Source organism: Pelobates fuscus, chromosome 5 (assembly GCF_036172605.1).
Source record: "Pelobates fuscus isolate aPelFus1 chromosome 5, aPelFus1.pri, whole genome shotgun sequence".
NCBI lineage: Eukaryota > Metazoa > Chordata > Amphibia > Anura > Pelobatidae > Pelobates > Pelobates fuscus.
Genome location: NC_086321.1, coordinates 313,216,878 through 313,242,101, shown reverse-complemented (window position 1 = coordinate 313,242,101; position 25,224 = coordinate 313,216,878). Strand labels below are relative to the sequence as shown.

The following is a 25,224-nucleotide window of genomic DNA, read 5'->3' as shown; positions in this document are numbered from 1 at the left end:
TCATTCGGGAACCGGGGATTAGAGTCCGAGATCTCAGGTATCTTACCTGGAATCTGCTGAAGCCACTCTCCTAAAATGGAGGTTACAGCCCCCTCACTTTCCACATTCTTTCTAACTCCTCTTTCAGACCTTGGTAATTGTCCACATTATCATATTAGTTTGTGAAGTCTAAATAAATGTTATATGTATATTTATGTCTTTGTGTCCAAATATACTTATTGCTGTCTTTGTATCCACTATCCTTCATGTAGGTATGTGCGAGGGTTGGGTTGGTTGGCTCAGCCGCCTCATACGATCAGTTAGTCCGCCAGGTGGAGGATCTGAAAAAAGAAAATACTCACCTCAGGAGGGAGCTGCAGGATAACAGCAGCCAGCTGAGTCGGCTTGAGCATGACACATCTGATATGAAGGTAATAGAGGGCAAATGGTAGAAAATTGTTAATACATTTATATGGATTTAGGTCATGCTTATGAGGCAGTGTTAAATATATATGGATACAATCTGTTTAGTTGCTGCTCTTAAATGTTACCAGATTACTGTTAGAGATTATTTTGTTCTGCTGGTGGTGTCCAGGCACAGGAGTTAGCAGGGACGCCCCCGAGTCCACCCCTGAGCTTGCCCCCAGAGTTCTCCCACAGGGCCTAACCTAAGTCCACCCACAAGGATGAAGTGTAAGTGTGTGTACTGAGTGTGGTGTGTGTATAGTGGATGTAGAATGTGTGTAGTGGATGTGGTGTGTGTGTCATGGATGCAGTGTGTATAGTGGATGCAGATTGTACATATTTGTATGTATTTGATTAGATTAGAAGAGTGTGTATTTGTGTAGTGGAGGTAGGTGTGTTAAGTGAATGCAAAGTGTGTGTTTGTATAGTGAATGCTGAGTGTGTGTTTGAGTAGTGGATGTAGTGTGTGTATAGTGAACGTAGTGAGCGTATAGTGACTGCAGAGTGTGTATCGTAAATGTGTGTTTGTAGAGTATGTATAGTGGATGCAGAATGTGTGTAGTGGATGCTGTATGTGTGTCATGGATGCAGTGTGTATACTGGATGCAGATTGTATGTTTTGTGTAATGTATCTAATGTTTGTATGTATTAGATGAAAAATGTGTGTTTGTGTAGTAGTGGTAGGTGTGTATAGTGAATGGAGAGTGTGTGTTTGTATAGTGATTGTAGTGAGTGTAAAGTGAATGCGAGCAGTCAGAGCCCCCCAGGATCGCCGGGCCCATGCCAACCGTCATGGTTGTCATGCCCTGATGGCGGTGCTGGGAGGGAGTACCCTGTCCAAAATGGAACAAAATAGGTAAAATAAGGTTTATGGTTTAGTTAATGTGGTTTTCTTAAGGTTGTGCAGCACATCACATTAAGGTATGCACCCGGAGACAATTACCATCAAAACTTTATTTAAAATATACACATTTAACAAAAGATGTGCAAACTATATATTTTTGCTTCAGTGATAAAGTCTTTTCTTCTGTTCTTCAAAAACATAATACACTAATCTAAACTCACACAGAGAACTAAACTTCGGATATGGAGAGCAATTTGTCTCTGCATTACTGTGTACGCATGTGATGGTTGTGAACTATTGGTACACAATATTAAGACTTTAGCAAGGAATGAAAATTAACATAAACTGACTCCTTTGGCATATTTGGTGTGTTTTCATGACACTATGGTCATAGTAGAGGATTAATGTAAATAAGTATCTGAACAAGCTTTAGAGAAAACTTTGATGAGAAAGCAGAATAGATGTTAGAAGAACTTCTGACTCCCAGTGTTTATTGAATTGTATCACATTTTCCAGATGTTTAGAACCCAATGCCTTTCATCACAATATGAAGCGAGATAAAAAAGAAAAAAACTTCTCAAAAAACTACCTCGATTTATAACCAGACCTTGTAAAATCCAGACAAAATCATTTAAGAGCACAAAGACTTTCGCTGTACCTTACTTTGTAAAACTGTTCCACTAGGTAGAGAGTGTCAGGATCACCATGGTCTGAGGTGCTTGGGCGTTAAGTAGGAGATGTTTCTTGATATAGAAACATAAAATGTGACAGCAGATAAGAACCATTCGGCCATCTAGTCTGCCCAATTTTCTAAATACTTTCATTAGTCCCTGGCCTTATCTTATAGCTAGGATAGCCTTATGCCTATCCCACACATGCTTAAACTCCTTTACTGTGTTAACCTCTACCACTTCAGCTGAATGGCTATTCCATGCATCCACTACCCTATCAGTAAAGTAATACTTCCTGATATTTTTTTTTAACCTGCTATACAGCTATCACTACTAGCTCTTGTAAAAGCTTCTCAACTTGTATGACAACTCGGAATGCAGAAACACACCTCACACTTGGAAGAAGGACATCTTTGGTGGTGGAAACCCCTCTACTCCTCGGGGTAACTGCTACATTTGGTGGCAGCGGTGGGATGGTCCTTTCTCCCAAGAGGAAGTGCTACACTAATGGAGAGTCAGTATGAGAAGCTGAAATTTTTTACCCTAAAGGATCTATTGGAAAGCTGTGGGTGTCCTGCTAGTAACTGATCGCGACTGGAATTAATAGCGGAACTGGTCGAATTGGACTGAACAGCTGCAATGGCCAAAATGACTCTACCGAACGCCGATGAAAATGAAACCCTGTGGGCCACTCGACTAAGGTTGGCGTTCTATGGACCGAATCTATCCGAAAAACTGATTACTCAAGTCTTTAATGCAGTGGAAGCAGAGGCTAGAGAGAGAAGGGAATACCAACTGCGGCTAGCCACGGCTCAATGACCCGAAAGCCTGGCTGTATTACCGACTGCACTCCCAGGCAAACGGAAAAAGGTACAGTTGGCAGCATTCATGCAGTTCCAGGAAACAGACGGGGAGATCGATGGATATTTAGCCGATTTTGAATGGCTAAACCAGTTACCCACTGAGGAATGGGTTACCATTTTATCTGGCAAATTGTAAGGTATAGCCGCCGAAGCCTTTCTGGCTATTCCTGATGAGGACATCAAACATTATCCTGCAGTTAAAGAGGCTTTACTTTTCTGTTATGCAGTTACTCCTGAAGCATACCAGCAAGGATTCCGGGAATCAAAGAAGACGGGGGTACTCCTATATGAAGTGGGCATGCCGCCTACACCATACTGCCTCACATTGGGTAGCGGGTTGTCAAGCAGTAACGGGGGAAAATGTTCTGCAACTGTTTCTTTTGGAACATTTCCTGAATTCGTTACAACCTGAACTAAGGGAGTGGGTACGTGACCGAAGACCCCTCACCTTGCCAGAAGCTGCTCGTCTGGCAGATGAGTACACTGACACCAGGCGCCTGGAAAAGACGACTATGCGACCCCCTCCTCTAGCAGAGTTCAGGGCTCCAGTTTCTCCAGCTCCTTCCCGCTATAGAGGACCTTCTAGGTCCCAGCAGACCCAACAGAGAATTAAGTGCCATCGCTGTGACCAATGGGGCCATGACCGCAGCAATTGTCCCTTGAGCCCCCAGACCAACCTGGTAGCATCCCCCATCAGTGACCCAACCTGCCCCAATCCCTACCCCGGCCGCTCACTGCTTGGAAGCGGAGGCCAGATCCAAGGAATATCTAGAGGTCCTATATGAGGCTGATCTTGTGCAAGCAGCCACCCAGGATAACAGACAGCAACATTGGCAAGAGGTCTTGGCCAACGAGCCCAGAGTCTACGATATACAAGTGCTACTTTAACCTTACTACAACAGCACCTGGTACGCAACAACGACCGCACCGGACAAACAATAGCTGTCTGGGTAGCAGGGGATCTGTTTTCCGCCTTCCCACTGCCGGTGTCCACCTTACCTGGGGAGCCGGATCTGGCGTAGTGAACGTAGGAATTATGGACAACCTGCCAGCGGAGGTACTATTGGGAAACGATCTTGGACCATTAAGCTCCACCTACATGCCTACCAAACCAGCCACAGTCAATCCAACCGGATTGCCCAAGCCCGTTCTACCGAGTACAGCCCACCAGTCAGGGAGACCCAGATAAGACACACTGATCCCTTGACCAAAACTGTAGTGATGACAACCTTAGCCTGGGACACCCCAGAGGAGTTTTGGAGGGAGATTAGAGCCGACCAGTCCCTGCATAAGTTTAGAGCTAAGGCAGCTACAAAGCAACAGGGATTAGAGGGGGAGCATATGGGAACAAGATAGGCTGTACAGGGTGTCAAAAACCTGTAGCACAGGAATCACCCCCTCGCAGAAGCGCCAATTGGTAGTACTAAGGAAGTACCGGTTGGAGCTCTTTCGAATCGGCCATGATATCCCTTTAGCAGGACACCAGGGAGCAACTCGCACATCCCATCAAGTAACCCAGCTGGGGGTCTCTAAGGATGCACAACACTACTACAGGACCTGCAACATCTGTCAGAGGGTAGGGAAGAGAGGGGATCATACCAAGGCTTGACTGCTGTCCATGCTTATCATTGAAGAACCTTTCAGCAGGATAGCAGTTGATCTGGTGGGACCCCTAAAAAAGACCAAGTCCATCCAGTAAATGATATATCCTTACCGTGGTGGACTACGCCACCCGAGCAATGGCTTTCTCCAATATCCAGGCAGACACTGATGCCAGTGCGCTGGATGGGATATTCGCTAGAGTGGGTTTTCCTAATGAAATCCTGTCTGACCAAGGGACGCAGTTTACCGCAGATCTCATGCATCAGTTATGGAAGGTCTGTGGTATTAAGCCCCTACTCAGCTCACCATACCCCCCACCCCCCAGTCTCTGTGAGCATTTCAACAGTACCCTCAAACAGATCTTGAGGACGTTCACAGATGAATACAGAGACTGGGTGTGATCCCTGCCTCATCTCTTGTTTGCATATCGAGAGGTGCCGCAGGAATCTACTGGGTTTTCTCCCTTCGAGCTGCTATTTGGGAGAAGGGTACGAGGTCCCATTAATATCATTAGAGAGCACTGGGAGGGGGAAATGGAAAACGAAGGGATCCCTATCATATCATATGTAGTGGAACTCAGAGACCACATGGAGCAGTTAGCCTAGATGGTAAAGGTAAATCTCCGGGCGGCCCAGGGGTGACAGAAGGTATGGTACGATCGGGGTGCCCGCCAACGCACATTCCATATGGGACAAAAGGTTCCAGGATGCAGGCAGCAGACAGGATGCAGGCAGCATGGCAGGGCCCTTACAAAGTGGTGGAACAACTCTGTGATACCACCTATGTAATTGCCAGTTGTAAGGATGAAAGGATCCGGAAGTCTTTTCAAATCAACATGTTGAAGAAATATTAAGAAAGGCAGGAAGATATAGCTGCTGTATGTGCCACAGACGATCCTGACAGTCTACCCTTACCTGACCAATTAGAAAAAGACTCTCAGACTGACCCCTTAGGAGACCGACTAAAGCCCACAGAGAGGAAGCATGTCTGCCAGCTAATAGAAAGTAAGCAACAGACTTTCTCCCAGGAACCTGCCTTCACATCTCTCGCTACCCATAGAGTAGAGACTCCGTGGCAAGCCCCACTTAGACAGCCTCCCTACCGTATCCCCAAAGCAGTCAGAGATGGGATGAGGGGAGAGATACAAGAAATGCTAAGACTAGGAGTCATTGAACTATCCGATAGTCCCTGGGAGTCTCCAGTAGTCCTAGTGCCGAAGAAAGATGGAACCACCCAGTTCTGCGTGGATTATCGACAAGACAGTGACTGACGCCTACCCGATGCCCTGAGTGGATGAGCTATTAGATCACATCGCCAGGGGACTGTATCTGACCACTATTGACCTCTGCAAGGGTTATTGGCAGATCCCCATGGCCGAGGAAGCTATCCCTAAGTCGGCCTTTGTCACCCCGTTTGGCTTGTACCAATTTAAGGTCATGCCATTCGGGATGAAAAATGCCCCAGCCACTTTTCAGCGCTTGGTGGATAGACTCCTCGATGGCTTCCAGGATTTCTCTTGTGCGTACCTGGACGACATTGCGATCTATAGGGAGTCCTGGGAGAAACACTTAAGGCATGTAGGGATAAATGTTAAAATGTGTATCTTAAATATACATGTGTACCCTCCTCAGAAAAGCAATGCCATGTATTTAACATAATCTTAAACGTAACTAAATCAATCATAAGCTGTCTAGTTTAGCATGTTTAAAACAATCTATCGATGTTACAAAAAATAAAAAAAAGTGCTGATTAATCTGCCACACTTTAAAATGCAATGAAAAATGCCTGCAGCTGCTGTTGTGGTTCTGCACGCTTGTTGTTACTTCATGCACAAGAAAAATAAAGAATAAAAAAAAAACCACTTTTAAAAAGTCAAAAAAATAAATAAAAAAAAGTTTAAAAAAGCGGAAAAAATGCGTATTACCTCTACACTTGGTACAGGCTAGCGAAAAAATTATACCACGCTAAGGTTTAAAATATGCCTTTTGAAACACCCTGGGGTGTCTTCTTTAGGAAATGGTATGCCTTTGTGAAGTAAATGGAAAACACAACCTATTAAAAAAAATTCCAAAGTGGGGGCATGGACTCAGCGTAAAAATTCAAACTTAAATGGCTGTGTCTCAAATGTGCCTCTTCAACGTTGTCTGGTAAAGGTACATACAGGGTTATTGCTGTACTCAGATGACATAGCTGAGCAACATATGATGTCTTATACTGCTGTACCACACATAATGTTTGCAAAATATATATTACAAACTCATTGTGTGTGTCAAAAAGGCAGAAAAAAATGCTTTTGACCACTACACTTGGTACAAGCTAGCAGAAAAATGATTTAATGCTAAGGTTCCAAATATGCCTTTTGAATTACCCTGGCATGTCTTCTTTAAGAAATAGAATGCCTTTATGGGATAGTTGGAATATATAGCCTGCTAAAAAACTACAAAGTGGGGTAACGACATAGCATAAAAATTCAAATTCATAATTTGAAAAAAACTGCAATGGCTGTGTCTGAAATGTGCCCCTTCAACGTCCACATATGCCTGGCAAAGGTACATACGGGGGTATTGTTGTACTCAGACAACATAGCTGAGCAACATATGAAGTATTTTAAAGCCAATACCATTGGGCTTATTATTTTACTTAGAAGAGGTAACTGAGCATACTTAGGGGGAATTTGTGACAGTGGCACTTATCAAATGTACGAAATACCCAGCGAAAATGCAACATGTATAAATAAATTAGTGAAAAAAATGGTGGCAAGTTAAGGTATAATATATGCCTAATAAGATACCCTGGAGTGTATGCTTTCTCGAATATAAGGCCTTTGTGGGGTTATTTGAACAGTCAAATGGCTATAATGCCACAAAATCAGACATATGACCATCTATGAAAATTCCAACTATAGAAACTGAAATAGCATGGTCTCCTATATGGCATTGTAGCTTCACAGAAAAGGGGCAAAGGTATACAAAAGGGGTATCGTTGTACTCAGCAGATGTAGCTGAACACAATATGGTGTTCTGTACAGGGATAGCACACACTAGCTTTACGAAATACACATTAAAAAAACCTTGTTATATGTGTATATGCCAAAATAGAGGAAAAAAAACGAAATTTGACTCAAATATTTAGCAGAGATTGGTGGTGAAATGGCTATGTAAAAAGTGTCAAAATAACCTTAGGTAAATAGCCTGTGATGTCTACTATATATAAATATATACTTTTGTGTGGCAGTTTTGTTTTCTGTAATGGGTATTAAAGTTCCAAGACAAACATACTAACTTTTAAAATGGTTTCACATTGAAATTTTATTTTAGACCTTGTAGTTTGTGACCTGTAACTTTCAAAATAAACAGAAATCCTACACATATTATGTACTTTGTAAATCAAGACACATAAATGAATTGATTTTGAATTACTTTTCCTAAGCTGGACATATTATGCACGTTATTATTGCCAAAACTTTGGGGGAAAAAGCATTCCCCCCCCATTATTTTGCATTTTTTTTTAATAAATGAGAATTTATATGTCACATCAAATCAAAGCCCTTTTTGTTGTCCATAAAATGGTATATAATATGTATTGGTACAATATATGAGAGAGATGTAAATTGCAGTTGAACACAAACAGCAAAAAAAAACAAACAAAATTGCTTGTGTCCTTTAAGGGACTCTCCAGTGCCAGGAAAACAAACCATTTTCCTGGCACTGCAGGTCCCCTCTCCCTCCCACCTCCCATCCCAGGATGCTGAGGGGGTTAAAACCCCTTCAGTGACTTACCTGAATCCAGCGCCGATGTCCCTGGGCGCTGGGTCAGGCTCCACCAACTCTCCTCCCCCGCCGACTTAAGCCAGCGGGGGAGAACTAATGCGCATGTACGGCAATGGCCGCGCACGTGTGCATTACACCACCCCATAGGAAAGCATTATTCAATGGCACTTATCAAATGCACTTATCAAATGTCCTCCGGCGACGTTGGAGATCCTTAATGCATTGCGTGAGGACGTCCAGCATCTCTTAAAACACTAAAAGTGTTTTAAGAACCTGGAAGCTCCTCTAGTGGCTGAAAAACTGCACTAATTACACTTGCAGGGTTAATGGTAGTGGGAGTTCGCACCCAGACCACTCCAATGGGCAGGATTGGTTTGGATGCCTGGAGTGTCCCTTTAAGGGTATGTCCAGCTTCTGAAGCTGTGTCCTTAAGGGGTTAAAAGCTATGTACAATGAGTAAACAAAACAAAACAAATTGTGACAAGTTAAGATACCCAGGAGCAAGGTAATGCTTAACTCCTTAAGGACACATGACATGTGTGACATGTCATGATTCCGTTTTATTCCAGAAGTTTGGTCCTTAAGGAGTTTAAATAAGCTGCTTTCTATACACTCTTCGATTGTCACACAAAATGCCAATGACCTTCCAATGTACTGGATTTTGCCAGTCTTGTGCATTGCAGAGAAGTAGGCGATGCATTAATGATTTTAGTGTTATGTCAGCAGAATAGACTGTAGGCTTTGAATTCAATTTTGTTGCCATATTTCCACTTAATTGACATTAGGCATGTAGTGAACACACAGCTTCTGTAAACATTGGACCATAATGCAGAATGAGTCAAAATCTGACTTTTAAAAAGTACTTAAATCTTCATAAGACCTCAATTATAGCTTCATTCATACTACTGCATTATATCCCTGTACTGTAATTCCATGTTCCTTACAGAACTGTGATATATAACCCTTGTGCACACTGGAGATACAGTGGGATTTAACTCCTATTACTCTCAACATGACTGAGAATCAATCATATCATCTTGAGCCTGACTTAAAGGCACACTCCAGACTCCGAAAAGCTTTATGTGTGAAGAGTGTGTTCTCTTTTTTTATTTTGCAAAAAGTGCAAATTTCAATAGAAATTAATACTTTTATAAATTAACTGGGTTGCACCCCTTTGGCTTCCACACAGACAGTAGGTTATGTTACTTCCTGGTTTGGTTAGGTCAATGGAGCTAAACTCAAGAGGCAGCAATTGCTCACAGCACCTGACTTGCAAAGACTTCTCATTGAGCCCCATTGGGAAGATTACAATAATTGGGGGATTTTATTTCCCTATGTCCCCACTTGACATGAACAGTGGAACAAAAGGATGAAAAAAACTAATAAAAAATGATGAAACTAGACACTACCAGCAGGTGGCACCAAAGAGTTAGGTAAGTAATATCTAAATAGAGTCTAGATAGAACATATATAAAACTTAACTTTTAAAGGGACACTATAGTCACCTGAACAACTACAGCTTAATGTATTTGTTCAGGTGAGATCTATAGCTCCCTGCAGGCAATCTAATGTGAACACTGTATTTTCAGAGAAAATACAGGGTTTACATTGATTGATAGGAATACCTCCAGTAGCTGTCACTCAGACGGCCACCAGAGGGACTTCCTATCATGTAGGGCCCTAAAAAGGCCCTGTACACGTCAGACGTATTAAAATATGTCTGACGTGTGCAGGAGAGAGAAGGCACTGTGTGCGCACCTTCTCTCTCCAGCCTGTCAGAGAGGAGAGGGGGCGGGCAAAGACCGCGAGCTGAGCTGTCAGTCAGCTTAGCTCGCGGCCGCGCACACCGCGCGCATGCGCGGTAGTGTGCTCAGGACTTCAGAGGGCGGCATGAGCGCATGCGCACAAGGGATTGCTCCCTGCTCGCGCCCGCCTATTTTGTCATTTTGACGAAATAGGGGGTGCGGCTTCACAAGGCTCCCGGCGCTGGAACCAGGTGAGTAAAAGACACTGCCTGGAGAGTCCCTTTAATATTGTAATTAGAATAAAATAAGAGACAGAACAACGGCTGTATACTAAGTTACAAGAACTTTTTCCAAAGTAACAGTCGATTACTGTAGCATATTTGTTATTGGGTAGCCCAGACGTTATATGACAAGTGAGGGGCTTTAATTAATAAGTGATTTAGATAACTGCCCACTCTTCTAGTATCACTAGAGCTGTTGCTTTACTGGCACAGCTTATATCAACAGACAGTATAAGGACTGCTTACCCTTTTTTAACTATTGCTTCTCTCTCTTATTTTATTCTAATTACAACATTAAAAGTTAAGTTTTATATATGTTATAAATCTAGATTCTATTTAGATATTACTTACCTAAATCTTTGGTGACACCTGCTGGTAGTGTCTAGTTTCATCATTTTTTATTTTTTATTAGTTTTTTTCATCCTTTTGTTCCACTGTTGATATAATATTAGGGGTTACCATCCATGTTCTCCTCACTACCACCAAGTGTCCTTTTCAATTAAATTGCTCTACTCTAACTTTAGTTTTCTGTTTTCAAGGTGGCCCCACTTGACATGCTACCTTTTACAAAAAAGCAATGTGCCTACCTAACCCGACTCTTTAATATTAATATTAGGACCCCCACCTACTGCCCATGTGTGGGGGCTGAGGGGACAGGACGGTGAATAGTATTCGGTCCAACCCCATTCACAGGCCCCATGCCCAAGCAATACTGCCCAGTTACTAGCTTCCAACATTTTGTAGATATGCATGGCATAGGGAGCTAAAATACCTCTGTCATTGTAATCTGGGGGTCTTATTGTCCCCCATAGGATTTTTTTTTATTAATTTGTTAATTTGTGGCAGCTGGATAGCAAGCACACTGCCAAATTTTATTTACCTTTTTGTCTGCTGGCTGTTAGTGCTGCCAGCAGGCAAATAGTTCAGATTTGTTTTTAAAGGGACACTATAGTCACATGAAAAAATACAGCTTATTGTATTTGTTCTGGTGAGTAGAATCATTCCTTACAGACTTTTTGCTGTAAACACTGTCTTTTCAGAGAAAATGCAGTGTTTACAATACAACCTAGTGATAACTCCACTGGCCACTCCTCAGATGGCTGCTTGAGCTGCTTCCTGGGGCAGTGCTGCCTAGTTTGCAGCACTGCCATTCAGTGTCTCCATCCTCTGCATGCAGACACTGAACTTTCCTCATAAAGATGCATTGATTCAATTCATCTCTATGAGGGGATGCTGATTGGCCAGGGCTATGTTTGACTTGTGCTGGCTCTGCCCCTGATCTGCCTCCTTGACAGTCTCAGGCAATTGTAAGGGAAAGCATTGTAATTGGCTCAGACCACTATTTCTGATGATGTCAGCAGTCATCAGGCAGGTCAGAGGCAGCAACTGCAGACTTGAATACAAGTAAGATTTGAAGAGGGGGCAAGGAGGCTAGATGGTGGTTTTAACACCTTAGGGTCAAGAATACATGTTTGTTCTCCTGGCCTTATAGTGTTCTTTTAACCCCTTAACCCCTTAAGGACACATGACATGTGTGACATGTCATGATTCCCTTTTATTCCAGAAGTTTGGTCCTTAAGGGGTTAAATACATTCTTGGATCATTTGGTCTGGATTTGCAGCGTTCAGTCCAGCTGAAATCCAGACCAAATTGAAGCCCTTTCAGGGCCTGGATTCCAAAATGCATACATTGTTAAACTGCATGAACCATGTCCAGATTTTGCAGTGTGAATGTCCCAGTACTTAGCCACGTGGATTGCCCATCGGACCTTAGTGAATAACACCAACTGTATAATATTACAAAATTTTACATGAGAAAATAGTTTCCCGATAGAGAATGTCACAGAAAGAAAACAGCTTGTTACATCTTATATTACGTTGTATTTTTACTATAGACAAAATCCTAAAAGCATTACTTTTATTTTTGAACAGAAACACATATCATATTCAGTCTATATACTATACATACTATAAACTATAGCAACCTACTAATAGCTTTATAGAAGGAAGCCACCTAGTGGTCAAACTTTAAATTGCAATTATTTAGCAACTATGACCCCTAGATGGCTTCCTTCTATAGAGATACATTATATGGACAAAAGTATTGTAACATCTGACCATTACGTTAACAGGGACCTTTATGACATTGTATTCTAAATACATAGATGATAGTGATGTACCGAACTGTCCGCCGGCGAACAGTTCCCGGCGAACTTAGCCTGTTCGCCACGGTGGGTGGACACATGCGCAGTTCGATCCGCCCCCTATTCGTCATCATTGGGCAAACTTTGACCCTGTGCCTCTCGGTCAGCAGACACATTCCAGCCAATCAGCAGCACTCCCTCCCTTCCACACCCTCCAATCTCCCTCCCAGCATCCATTTTCGATTCATTCTGAAGCTGCATGCTTAGTGAGAGGAGGGAAAGTTTAGCTGCTGCTGATTAGATAGGGAAATTGATAGCTAGGCTAGGGTATTCAGTGTCCACTACAATCCTGAAGGACTCATCTGATCTCTGCTGTATGGACAGCACCCCAAAAAGCCCTTTTTAGGGCTAGAACATCAGGCTGCTTTTTTTTTTTTTTTTTCCTGTGTAATGTAATTGCAGGTGCCTGCCTGCCAGCTTCTGTGTGAGGTTCACATTGGATACTGTACCCACTTGCCCAGTGCCACCACTCATAAATGGGGTCACAATAGGTTAAGCTTTAGATTTAAAAGAAATAATTTTTTTTCACTGTAATAGAAGAGCAGTTGCCTGCCTGCCAGCTTCTGTGTCAGGTTGGATGCCTTGCCCATTTGCACAGTCAGTGAAACCACTCATATCTGTTTTTACAATAGGTTAAGCTTTAGATTTAAAAGAAATAATTTTTTTTCACTGTAATAGAAGAGCAGTTGCCTGCCTGCCAGCTTCTGTGTGAGGTTCACATTGGATACTGTGCCCACGTGCCCAGTGCCACCACTCATATCTGTTTTTACAATAGCTTAAGCTTTAGATTTAAAAGAAATCATTTTTTTTTCACTGTAATAGAAGAGCAGTTGCCTGCCTGCCAGCTTCTGTGTCAGGTTGGATGCCTTGCCCATTTGCACAGTCAGCGCCACCACTCATATCTGTTTTTACAATAGGTTAAGCTTTAGATTTAAAAGAAATAATTTTTTTTCACTGTAATAGAAGAGCAGTTGCCTGCCTGCCAGCTTCTGTGTCAGGTTGGATGCCTTGCCCATTTGCACAGTCAGTGCCACCACTCATATCTGTTTTTACAATAGGTTAAGCTTTAGATTTAAAAGAAATATTTTTTTTTCACTGTAATAGAAGAGCAGTTGCCTGCCTGCCAGCTTCTGTGTCAGGTTGGATGCCTTGCCCATTTGCACAGTCAGTGCCACCACTCATATCTGTTTTTACAATAGGTTAAGCTTTAGATTTAAAAGAAATATTTTTTTTTCACTGTAATAGAAGAGCAGTTGCCTGCCTGCCAGCTTCTGTGTGAGGTTCACATTGGATACTGTGCCCACGTGCCCAGTGCCACCACTCATATCTGTTTTTACAATAGCTTAAGCTTTAGATTTAAAATAAATAATTTTTTTTCACTGTAATAGAAGAGCAGTTAGTTGTCTGCAAGCGTCTGGGTGTCAGGCCTACTTCAGCGTGTGCTCTGCAGACCTGTGCCAGCGTGCTTTGACAGTTGCCAATCATATCTGGTGTCTCTTTAGCGTGCTTTTACAAAGAAAAAAGGTTTCCAGTGTAAGCTAATAGCAGCCAGTCAGTGTCCTTCAAGCGGCTCTGTCAGTCAGTCCTTCCTTCAGCGTGTGCTCTCCAGAACTGTTCCAGTGCACATTGCCAATCATATCTGGTGTCTCTATAGCGTGCTTTTAAAACCAAAATTTGTTTTTCACTGTTATAGATTGAATAGCAGTTACTTGTCTTCAAGCGGGTGTGTCAGGCCTACAGTGTGTGCTCTGCAGAACTGTTCAAGTGCACATTGCCAATCATATCTGGTGTCTCTATAGCGTGCTTTTACAAAGAAAAAAGGTTTCCAGTGTAAGCTAATAGCAGCCAGTCAGTGTCCTTCAAGCGGCTCTGTCAGTCCTTCCTTCAGCGTGTGCTCTGCAGAACTGTTCCAGTGCACATTGCCAATCATATATGGTGTCTCTATAGCGTGCTTTTAAAACCTAAATTTGTTTTTCACTGTTATAGATTGAATAGCAGTTACTTGTCTTCAAGCGGGTGTGTCAGGCCTACAGTGTGTGCTCTGCAGAACTGTTCAAGTGCACATTGCCAATCATATCTGGTGTCTCTATAGCGTGCTTTTACAAAGAAAAAAGGTTTCCAGTGTAAGCTAATAGCAGCCTGTCAGTGTCCTTCAAGCGGCTCTGTCAGTCCTTCCTTCAGCGTGTGCTCTCCAGAACTGTTCCAGTGCACATTGCCAATCATATCTGGTGTCTCTATAGCGTGCTTTTAAAACCAAAATTTGTTTTTCACTGTTATAGATTGAATAGCAGTTACTTGTCTTCAAGCGGGTGTGTCAGGCCTACAGTGTGTGCTCTGCAGAACTGTTCAAGTGCACATTGCCAATCATATCTGGTGTCTCTATAGCGTGCTTTTACAAAGAAAAAAGGTTTCCAGTGTAAGCTAATAGCAGCCAGTCAGTGTCCTTCAAGCGGCTCTGTCAGTCCTTCCTTCAGCGTGTGCTCTCCAGAACTGTTCCAGTGCACATTGCCAATCATATCTGGTGTCTCTATAGCGTGCTTTTAAAACCCAAATTTTTTTTCACTGTTTTATATTGAATAGCAGTTACTTGTCTTCAAGCGGGTGTGTCAGGCCTACAGTGTGTGCTCTGCAGAACTGTTCAAGTGCACATTGCCAATCATATCTGGTGTCTCTATAGCGTGCTTTTACAAAGAAAAAAGGTTTCCAGTTTAAGCTAATAGCAGCCAGTCAGTGTCCTTCAAGCGGCTCTGTCAGGCCTACAGTGTGTGCTCTGCAGAACTGTTCAAGTGCACATTGCCAATCATATCTGGTGTCTCTATAGCGTGCTTTTACAAAGAAAAAAGGTTTCTAGTGTAAGCTAATAGCAGCCAGTCAGTGTCCTTCAAGCGGCTCTGTCAGTCCTTCCTTCAGCGTGTGCTCTCCAGAACTTTTCCAGTGCACATTGCCAATCATATCTGGTGTCTCTATAGTGTGCTTTTAAAACCAAAATTTTTTTTCACTGTTATAGATTGAATAGCAGTTACTTGTCTTCAAGCGGGTGTGTCAGGCCTACAGTGTGTGCTGTGCAGAACTGTTACAGTTCACATTCATATCTGGTCTCACAGTAGCTTACACGCATAGTACCACTAATCCCCCAAAAAATGACAGGCAGAGGCAGGCCGCAGGGGCCGTCGTGGTCGTGGTGCTGTGATTCCCTTTTGCCCTAGAATAATGCCCAGTTTTCAGAAGCCACGTACCCTGAACTTGAAAAGTTCTGAGGACATAGTTGACTGGCTAACACAGGACACCCAATCTTGTACAGCCTCCGCTCGGAACCTTGACGCACCATCCTCCTCCAGCTTAGCTTCAGGCACCTCTCAAGATACCACTCACCCGCCTGCCGCCACCACCAAAACTAGCACCACAGCCGCTTTACTTGGTATGTCAGAGGAGTTATTCACACACCCGTTTGAAGAAATGAGTGATGCGCAACCATTATTGCTAGAGGATGTAGATAACAGGGATATGTCTCAGGCAGGCAGCATTAAACACATGGAGGTACGGTGTGATGATGATGATGATGTTGTACCCGCTGCTGCTTCCTTTTCTGAGTTGTCAGATACAAGCGAAGCGGTTGATGATGACGATGCGTCCATGGATGTCACGTGGGTGCCCGCTCGGCAAGAAGAAGAACAGGGCGAAAGTTCAGATGGGGAGACAGAGAGGAGGAGGAGACGAGTTGGAAGCAGGGGGGGGGGTCGTCGCAAGGAGCTAGTGGCACAGTCAGACAGCATGCATCGGCACCCGGGGTCAGCCCGACAGCACGCCAATCAACGCATGCTGTGTCCACCACCAGAATGCCGTCATTGCAGAGCTCAGCAGTGTGGAATTTTTTTTGTGTGTCTGCCTCTGACAACAGCGATGCCATTTGCAACCTGTGCCAAAGGAAACTGAGTCGTGGGAGGTCCAACACCCACCTAGGTACAACTGCTTTGCGTAGGCACATGATCTCACATCACAAATGCCTATGGGATCAACACATGAGTACAAGCAGCACGCCTACTCTAAGCCGCCATCCTCCTCCTGGTCCAGCATCTTCAGCCACGTCAACCACTGCTGTCCTTCTTTACCCCCTCTTAACCATCCGCCACTCCGTCTCCCGCCTTGAGCAGTTCCCGCTCATCTGCCCACAGTCATGTGTCTGTCAAGGACATGTTTGAGCGTAAGAAGCCAATGTCACCAAGTCACCCCCTTGCCCAGCGTCTGACAGCTGACTTGTCCGAACTATTAGCCCGCCAGCTTTTACCATACAATCTGGTTGAGTCTGAGGTGTTCAAAAAATTTGTAGCTATTGGGACACCGCAGTGGAAGGTACCCGGCCGGAATTTCTTTTCACAAAAGGCAATCCCCAACTTGTACTCGATTGTGCAAAAGGAAGTCATGGCATGTCTGGCACACAGTGTTGGGGCAAGGGTCCATCTGACCACTGATACCTGGTCTGCAAAGCATGGTCAGGGCAGGTATATCACCTACACTGCGCATTGGGTAAACCTGCTGACGGCTGACAAGCAAGGAATGCGTGGCATTGCAGAGGAGTTGGTGACACCGCCACGAATTGCAGGCAGTCCTGCTGCCACCTCCTCTACTCCTCCTACTCCATCCTCTTCCATAACCTCCTCGGCTGAGTCCTCTTGTGCTGCTGCGTCTTGCTCCACATCAACGGCACCCCCCCAGCTCCCCAGGTACTATTCCACATCCCGGATACGGCAGTGTCACGCCGTCTTGGGTTTGACTTGCTTGAAAGCAGAGAGTCACACCGGACAAGCACTCCTGTCCGCCCTGAACGCACAGGTGGAAAAGTGGCTGACTCCGCAGCAACTGGATATCGGCAAAGTGGTGTGTGACAACGGAAAAAATTTGATAGCGGCATTGAAGTTGGGCAAGTTGACACATGTGCCGTGCATGGCACATGTGTGTAATCTGATCGTACAACGCTTTGTGCATAAGTACACAGGCTTACAGGACGTCCTGAAGCAGGCCAGGAAGGTGTGTGGCCATTTCAGGCGTTCCTACACGGCCATGGCTCACTTTGCCGATATCCAGCGGCGAAACAACATGCCACAAGAAAAAGCTGTTAATGAATATTTGTATGACCGGGGTGCTAGGACAGCCTCTGGGGAGCTGGGAATTTTTTTGCCACGTTACTGGACGCTCATGCGCAATGCCTGTAGGCTCATGCGTCCTTTTGAGGAGGTGACAAACCTAGTCAGTCGCAACGAAGGCACCATCAGCAACATCATACCATTTGTTTTCTTCCTGGAGCGTGCCCTGCGAAGAGTGCTGGATCAGGCTGTAGATGAGCGTGAAGAGGAAGAGGAAGAGTTGTGGTCACCATCACCACCAGAAACAGCCTTATCAGCATCGCTTGCTGGACCTGCGGCAACGCTGGAAGAGGATTGTGAGGAAGAGGAGTCAGAGGAGGATTGTAGCTTTGAGGAGGAGGATGAGGAGCAAGACCAAACACAACAGGCATCCCAGGGCGCTCGTTGTCACCTATCTGGTACCCGTGGTGTTGTATGTGGCTGGGGGGAAGAACATACCTTCAATGACATCAGTGAGGAGGAGGAATGGGAAATGAGTAGCTCGGCATCCTTGTGCAAATGGGGTCTTTCATGCTGTCCTGCCTGTTGAGGGACCCTCGTATAAAAAGGCTGAAGGAGAACGACATGTACCGGGTGTCCACGCTACTAGACCACAGGGGGAGAGGTGGAAGTCATCCTCCTCCTCCTCCCACGACCACGCCGGCAAGGACAGGACGCTTTAAAGACGTGTTGTTGATGGAGGACATGCGGACCTTTTTAAGTCCTATGCATCGCCACAGCCCTTCGGGATCCACCCTCAGAGAGCGGCTCGACCGACAGGTAGCAGACTACCTCGCCTTAACTGCAGATATCGACACTCTGAGGAGCGATGAACCCCTTGACTACTGGGTGTGCAGGCTTGACCTGTGGCCTGAGCTATCCCAATTTACGATAGAACTTCTGGCCTGCCCCGCTTCAAGTGTCCTGTCAGAAAGGACCTTCAGTGCAGCAGGAGGTATTGTCACTGAGAAGAGAAGTCGCCTAGGTCAAAAAAGTCTAGATTACCTCACCTTTATTAAGATGAATGAGGGATGGATCCCGAAGGGACTGACACTGGGCGATACATTCGATTAAAAAAGGCCTGATGAGATGAGCTGCCTTGGGCTAAAAATGGTCCACACGCTGCTGTATTTTAGCTCTGAATGACGTTTGACTTGCGTGACTTATCCGCCACCAACTAGGGTTCAAGCTGCCATGTTTTAGGGCACTTTCTGCCTGTGAAACAAACATCAATTTTTCTGGCCGCTGCTACAGCAGCGGCTGCAACAATACCAAATTTTTCAGGCATGTGTACATGCCTAATTTTTAGGCCCACTGGTGCAGCACTGTGGCTTCAAAAACCAAACCCAAAAAAAATCCTCCAAGATGGCACCAATATACCAGTGGTCTAAGCATCTTCCCACCTTGGCCTAAAAAGGGGAGGTGATTCAACAATTAAAAATCTCTGCCATTTACACGTCCACTGATAGGAGACGCGGAAGGTATTAAACTGATATGAACAATACTAAACTCACCACTCCTATCTGGTGGCACATTAGCTTGCCCGCGCAGTGCCCCAAATTTCAAGTAAGAGGACCGACCAAGCATCTTCTTCCATCTCCCTGTTACATAAATCAGTGCCATATCCATAGAAATTGTAGAGAATATCCAGGATAGTTGTACAGGGCCAAATCATGTCGCCTGTTGAAAGAGGTGACCTTGCTCGGGTCCCAGGTGTGCGGTTCCTAAAATGGCTGCCATATACATGTCCACTGATAGGAGACGTGGAAGGTATTAAACTGATATGAACATTTACTAAACTCACCACTCCGAGTGCTGTTATTTATTTAATTTTTTTGTGGTGAGGCTTTACAGGACAGAGTGCTTCTCCACGGGACATGTTAACTCACGGGCAGCTGGCTCATCAAGGAACCAGAGCAGCTTGAACGAGGTGACCTTGCTCGGGTCCCAGGTGTGCGGTTCCTAAAATGGCTGCCATATACACGTCCACTGATAGGAGACGCGGAAGGTATTAAACTGATATGAACAATACTCCACTCCTATCAGTAGGTCCGTCTCATTGTGATTTATGCCCCCCACTCACCGCGCAGGGATGGGGGCCGGGGGGGAGGAAAGTAGGCCCCCCCATTGTGATTTATGGCCCCCACCCACCGCGCAGGGGTGGGGGCCGAGGGGGGGAGGACAGTAGGTCCCCCCATTGTGATTTATGGCCCCCACCCACCGCGCAGGGGTTCCCCCCAGTGTGTATCATGGGCTTTGAGGACAGGTGTCAATCCATACCTGCCAAGTGACCCTATGTAGGGGGAACAGTCCCTATTCTGCTCTGTGTCAGTGTGTATCATGGTCTCTGTGGACGGGGAACAGTCTCTATTCTGCTCTGTGTCAGTGTGTATCATGGTCTCTGTGGACGGTGAACAGTCTCTATTCTGCTCTGTGTCAGTGTGTATCATGGTCTCTGTGGACAGGGAACAGTCTCTATTCTGCTCTGTGTCAGTGTGTATCAGGGGCTTTGAGGACAGGTGTCAATCCATACCTGCCAAGTGACCCTATGTAGGGGTAACAGTCCCTATTCTGCTCTGTGTCAGTGTGTATCATGGTCTCTGTGGACGGGGAACAGTCTCTATTCTGCTCTGTGTCAGTGTGTATCATGGTCTCTGTGGACGGGGAACAGTCTCTATTCTGCTCTTGTCAGTGTGTATCATGGACTCTGTGGACAGGGAACAGTCTCTATTCTGCTCTGTGTCAGTGTGTATCATGGTCTCTGTGGACGGGGAACAGTCTCTATTCTGCTCTGTGTCAGTGTGTATCATGGTCTCTGTGGACAGGGAACAGTCTCTATTCTGCTCTGTGTCAGTGTGTATCAGGGGCTTTGAGGACAAGTGTCAATCCATACCTGCCAAGTGACCCTATGTAGGGGGAACAGTCTCTATTCTGCTCTGTGTCAGTGTGTATCATGGTCTCTGTGGACAAGGAACAGTCTCTATTCTGCTCTGTGTCAGTGTGTATCAGGGGTTTTGAGGACAGGTGTCAATCCATATCTGCCAAGTGACCCTATGTAGGGGGAACAGTCCCAATTCTGCTCTGTGTCAGTGTGTATCAGGGGTTTTGAGGACAGGTGTCAATCCATATCTGCCAAGTGACCCTATGTAGGAGGAACAGTCCCTATTCTGCTCTGTGTCAGTGTGTATCAGGGGTTTTGAGGACAGGTGTCAATCCATATCTGCCAAGTGACCCTATGTAGGGGGAACAGTCCCTATTCTGCTCTGTGTCAGTGTGTATCAGGGGTTTTGAGGACAGGTGTCAATCCATATCTGCCAAGTGACCCTATGTAGGGGGAACAGTCTCTATTCTGCTCTGTGTCAGTGTGTATCAGGGATCATTAGGATAGGTGTCAATCCATATCTGCTAAGTGACCCTATGTAGGGGGAACAGTCCCTATTCTGCTCTGTGTCAGTGTGTATCAGGGATTTGAGGACAGGTGTCAATGTTAGGTGATTTCTGCCCTTTATGGATTAAAAGCAGACTCTGCATCAACTGTGTAATTTTCCATGGGAGTTTTGCCATGGATCCCCCTCCGGCATGCCACAGTCCAGGTGTTAGTCCCCTTGAAACAACTTTTCCATCACTTTTGTTGGTTTTAAAATTCGCATGCCCATTGAAGTCAATGGCGGTTCGCGCGGTTCGCGAACATTTGCGGAAGTTCGCGTTCGCTGTTCGCGAACCGAAAATTTCGGGTTCGCGACAACACTAATAGATGATAATATGAAGTTGGTCCCCACTTTGCAGCTTTAACACTCTTCAACTCCAGTTTTTCCAGCTGCAAAGCTGCAGGTGCTCTCAAATGTGCCCTCAAAGCTTTTGTTACGACTCCTGCAATATCTTAGGGAGCCTTTCCTTCTAATTTTTATTTTTGTTTTCCATTTCTTTTTTGTATTCCATCACTCTTATGTTATCACACTGCACATGTTACTTCTTCCTTTTTGAAATGTGCTCCCTGTATTATTTAGGTTGTAATACTTAGCTGTGTGTATTTGATCTCTTTTGCCAGTATACTTAAGGTTGTTAGGGTTATTTAATCGTTTCACAGCTCTGTATAGAAATGTACAATATTGGATACAGTTATAATTTCTTTCTATCGAGGACTCAGTTAATTGGTACAGTCTATAGATACATTTATAAGTAGGTATATATATATATATATATATATATATATATATATATATAGAAAAAATGGAAAAAAGGTGCACTCACAGGTCTTCATCCAAGTGGTATTTTTATTCTTAGTTGTAGTTTACAAGTGTAATAAAATAAATCAACGTTTCGACCCCATGGCGGGTCTTTTTCAAGATCAAACTAACTGTGAAATCAATGTGAATATATAGGTAACTAAATGAAGTGAACTTACTTACCGGTGTGTGAGAACAAACTGCCGCCCGGCCATCCGAAAACCGGAAGTGCGCTCGTGTAGTCACGTGAATGGGCGTGATGACGCGGGTGCTATGCGTCGTTGCTAAGCAACGTGGTCAACAAGTCCTCCGTGAAACTATTAATTCACCGAGAGCTTAAAGACTGCTTTCGGAGCAAAGAAGTGAACGTGTGGGTTAAGTGCCTAAGTGGAAGGATACAGCCTTATAGTGATAAGAGATCCCTCAGATTAAAATCATAACAACAGGAGGATATGGTAGTAAGATACACTAACAACCCTAGGTATCCATAGTGAAACTAGGTCGGCTGGATGATAATTAACTTGTGTGTCAAGTGCACCTATTATGCATGCAGTGTCAGTGAAACTTCAAGAAACAATCCCCAACCCAATGTTTCCAACACAACCTAGAGAGGATACCCAGATCTATAAAGATGTGTTCAATAAACAATTAAATACATATTTTTATGCATCTGACTTAATCAAATGATTACATCAATATAATCCACAATATGGTATCCTGCATGTATTACTATGAACATAATATTACTCTTGTGGTTTGATAGCAGAACATATCCTAAACCTCTACTCTGTAATAAGGCCATGCTAATGGGAATATACCTCTCACAATTAAAGAACTATATTTACAGGGTGGGAATAGGTTGTGAATCTATCTTATCACAGACTAGGAGTCCAACGTAATAACTGCAATCTAACAATAACCAACCAACGTGTATAAACTAAAGGACCAGATGATCAGGTCTTGAAAAACCATAATAATATCTAGTGACATACAAACTATTATCGACTTATGAGAGCTAAACTCTAAACCTCCAATGCACTGGTATATAACAATGTCACAGGAACATCGAGTAGGTATTGTATTCATTAAGACCTCTGGGCGTGACTGTATCCAGGGTGAAGATCCAGTAAGCTTCCCTTTGAAGTAGTGCTCTAGACCTGTCACCCCCACGGGGTAACGGGGGGACATGATCTATAGCCATGAACTTCAATGTGGGGAGTCTGTGTGAGGCTGCAAGATAATGTTTGGCTACTGGTTTGTCTGTTCTTGAATCTCTGAATGCTGTCATGATGCCAGATCTATGACCTCGGATGCGGTCCCGAAGGGTGAGGTCTGTTTTCCCTACATAGGATAGCCCGCATGGGCAAGTGATAAGGTAAATGACGTGATCCGTCGTGCATGTAATATGGTGTGCAATTTTGATTCTTTTCCCACTATGTGGGTGAGCAAATGAATTTCCTGGCATCATGTGACTGCAAGTTACGCAGCCACTGCATTTGTAACATCCAGGTTTCTTAAAGATAGTTTTCTTCTGGTAGCTTTGTATGGGGTCATTGCGAATAAGGATGTCCCTTAAATTCTGACTTCTTCTGTAACTGATGGTGGGTTTTGTATGGAAAACGGTAGGTAATGATTTATCGGAATGAAGAATATCCCAATGTTTTTCAATTGAATTCCGAATTTGTGTAGTACCGGTATGGTAAGTAAGTGGTAAATAGATCTTTGGTGTATCTGTGTTGGGTCTGCCTTGTGTATTCGTTCTCTCCTGTGTCCATTTCTCAATCGCCCATGCTTTTGCTTTATTCAATGTTTGAATCCGGTATCCTCTGTCTTGAAACCTGAGGGTCATTTCTTGTAATTGTGCGTCCCGCTTCTTCTCATCGCTGTTGTACCGAAGTACCCGCATAAATTGGGATATGGGTAACGTGTCTTTAAAATGCTGGGGATGATAGCTGGTGCTTGCAAGGAGGGTGTTTCTGTCTGTACTTTTCCGGTGCAGTGTGTGTCCAAATTTGTTGCCATCTTTATATATGGTGATGTCCAAAAACGGTATTTCTTTCTCACTGTAAACCAAAGTGAGTTTAACTGGTGTTTCGAGGTTGTTAATACGGATTATCAAATCTTCTAGTTCTTTAGATGTGCCTTTCCATATCATAAGGACATCGTCAACAAACCGGTAGTAAGCCACGATCTTGTCCCGATTAGACTTCAGAATGTGTCGCTGTTCAAATTGAAACATGTAGGCATTGGCATATGAAGGTGCCATGGCTGCCCCCATCGCTGTCCCCTCCAATTGTAAATAAAATACTTCTTCGAATTTGAAATAATTACAAGTTAATGCAATGTTCAGAAATTCAAGGAGATATTCTATCGGTGGTCCGTGATATTTATCAGATGTCGTAAGTATGTCTCTGAGGGCTTCTATGCCTCCCGTATGGGGTATGATGGTATACAGGCTTTGTACGTCTAAAGTGGCCATTATTATACTCTCTGGTTCGTCAAACGAGATATCGTGCAGTTTATTCAGTAAATCTGAGGTATCCCGAATACATGTAGGTAGTTGTTGGACACTGTCCTTAATGTAGAAATCTACAAATTTTGCTATAGGTTCTAGCAAACTTCCTCTGGCAGACACAATAGGTCTGCCAGGGGGATTCTTGATGTCTTTGTGAATTTTCGGGATGGTATATAGTACTGGGTATACTGGATGTTCAACGAAAAGATATTTAGATGTAGATATATCAACGTATCCCATTTGAAGTCCTATGGTGATCTGTTCTTTGATTCTCTTTTGAAATTTTGTGGTAGGGTTGAACGTTAGTCTTTGATACGTCGTAGTGTCTGCCAATTGCCGCATGATTTCTGTTTGGTATTGTTGATATGTCATAATAACAATGGCTCCCCCTTTATCAGCAGCCCGGACAATGATCTCAGGGTCCTGTTTGAGGTCTTTGAGCGCTGCCCATTCTTCTTTAGTTAAATTTTGTCTGTGGTCCCGTGGTTTCTTCATGATACAGTCATTGTCTTTCTTTACCACTTGCATAAAGCTCTTAATAGAATTATTAGACGTCTTTGTATCCCCCGTATATTTCTTTTTAAACGGGGTCTTAGATGTGAGAGCTCGGTCTTGTTTAAAATGTTCATTGTTAATTAGCGTGCGTTGTAATTGGTACATTTCTACTTCCAACTTAAAAGGATCTGGTTTGGACACCGGCACGAATGAAAGTCCTTTAGTAAGTACAGAATAGTGGTCAGTAGTCAGTGTTTTATGGGTAAGATTAAAAACACTTGTTATCTCTTCCGCAGGGGTGGTTTGCCTTTGAAGCTTGTATTTTTGTGTTCCCTTCTGTCCTCTCCGTGGAGCTCTAATCTTCTTGCGCCTCTGGTGTCCATATGGAGGGTCCCTGGGGACTCTTTCGGTGTCGGGTCTCTTTCTAAAAAATGTTCTCCACTAT

At 44.1% G+C, this 25,224-nt stretch overlaps 1 protein-coding gene across 4 annotated transcripts in view; it reads left to right on the top strand.

Moving 5' to 3' along the window:
- The window catches only part of APC2 (APC regulator of WNT signaling pathway 2), a 264,775-nt gene that overhangs the window by 69,609 nt on the left and 169,942 nt on the right, over positions 1–25,224 (top strand). For all 4 annotated transcript variants that reach the window (XM_063455534.1, XM_063455535.1, XM_063455532.1 and 1 more), the window contains exon 3: positions 252–410. In XM_063455534.1, the coding sequence (XP_063311604.1) occupies positions 252–410 (159 nt within the window). The remainder of the gene's footprint in view (positions 1–251; positions 411–25,224) is intronic.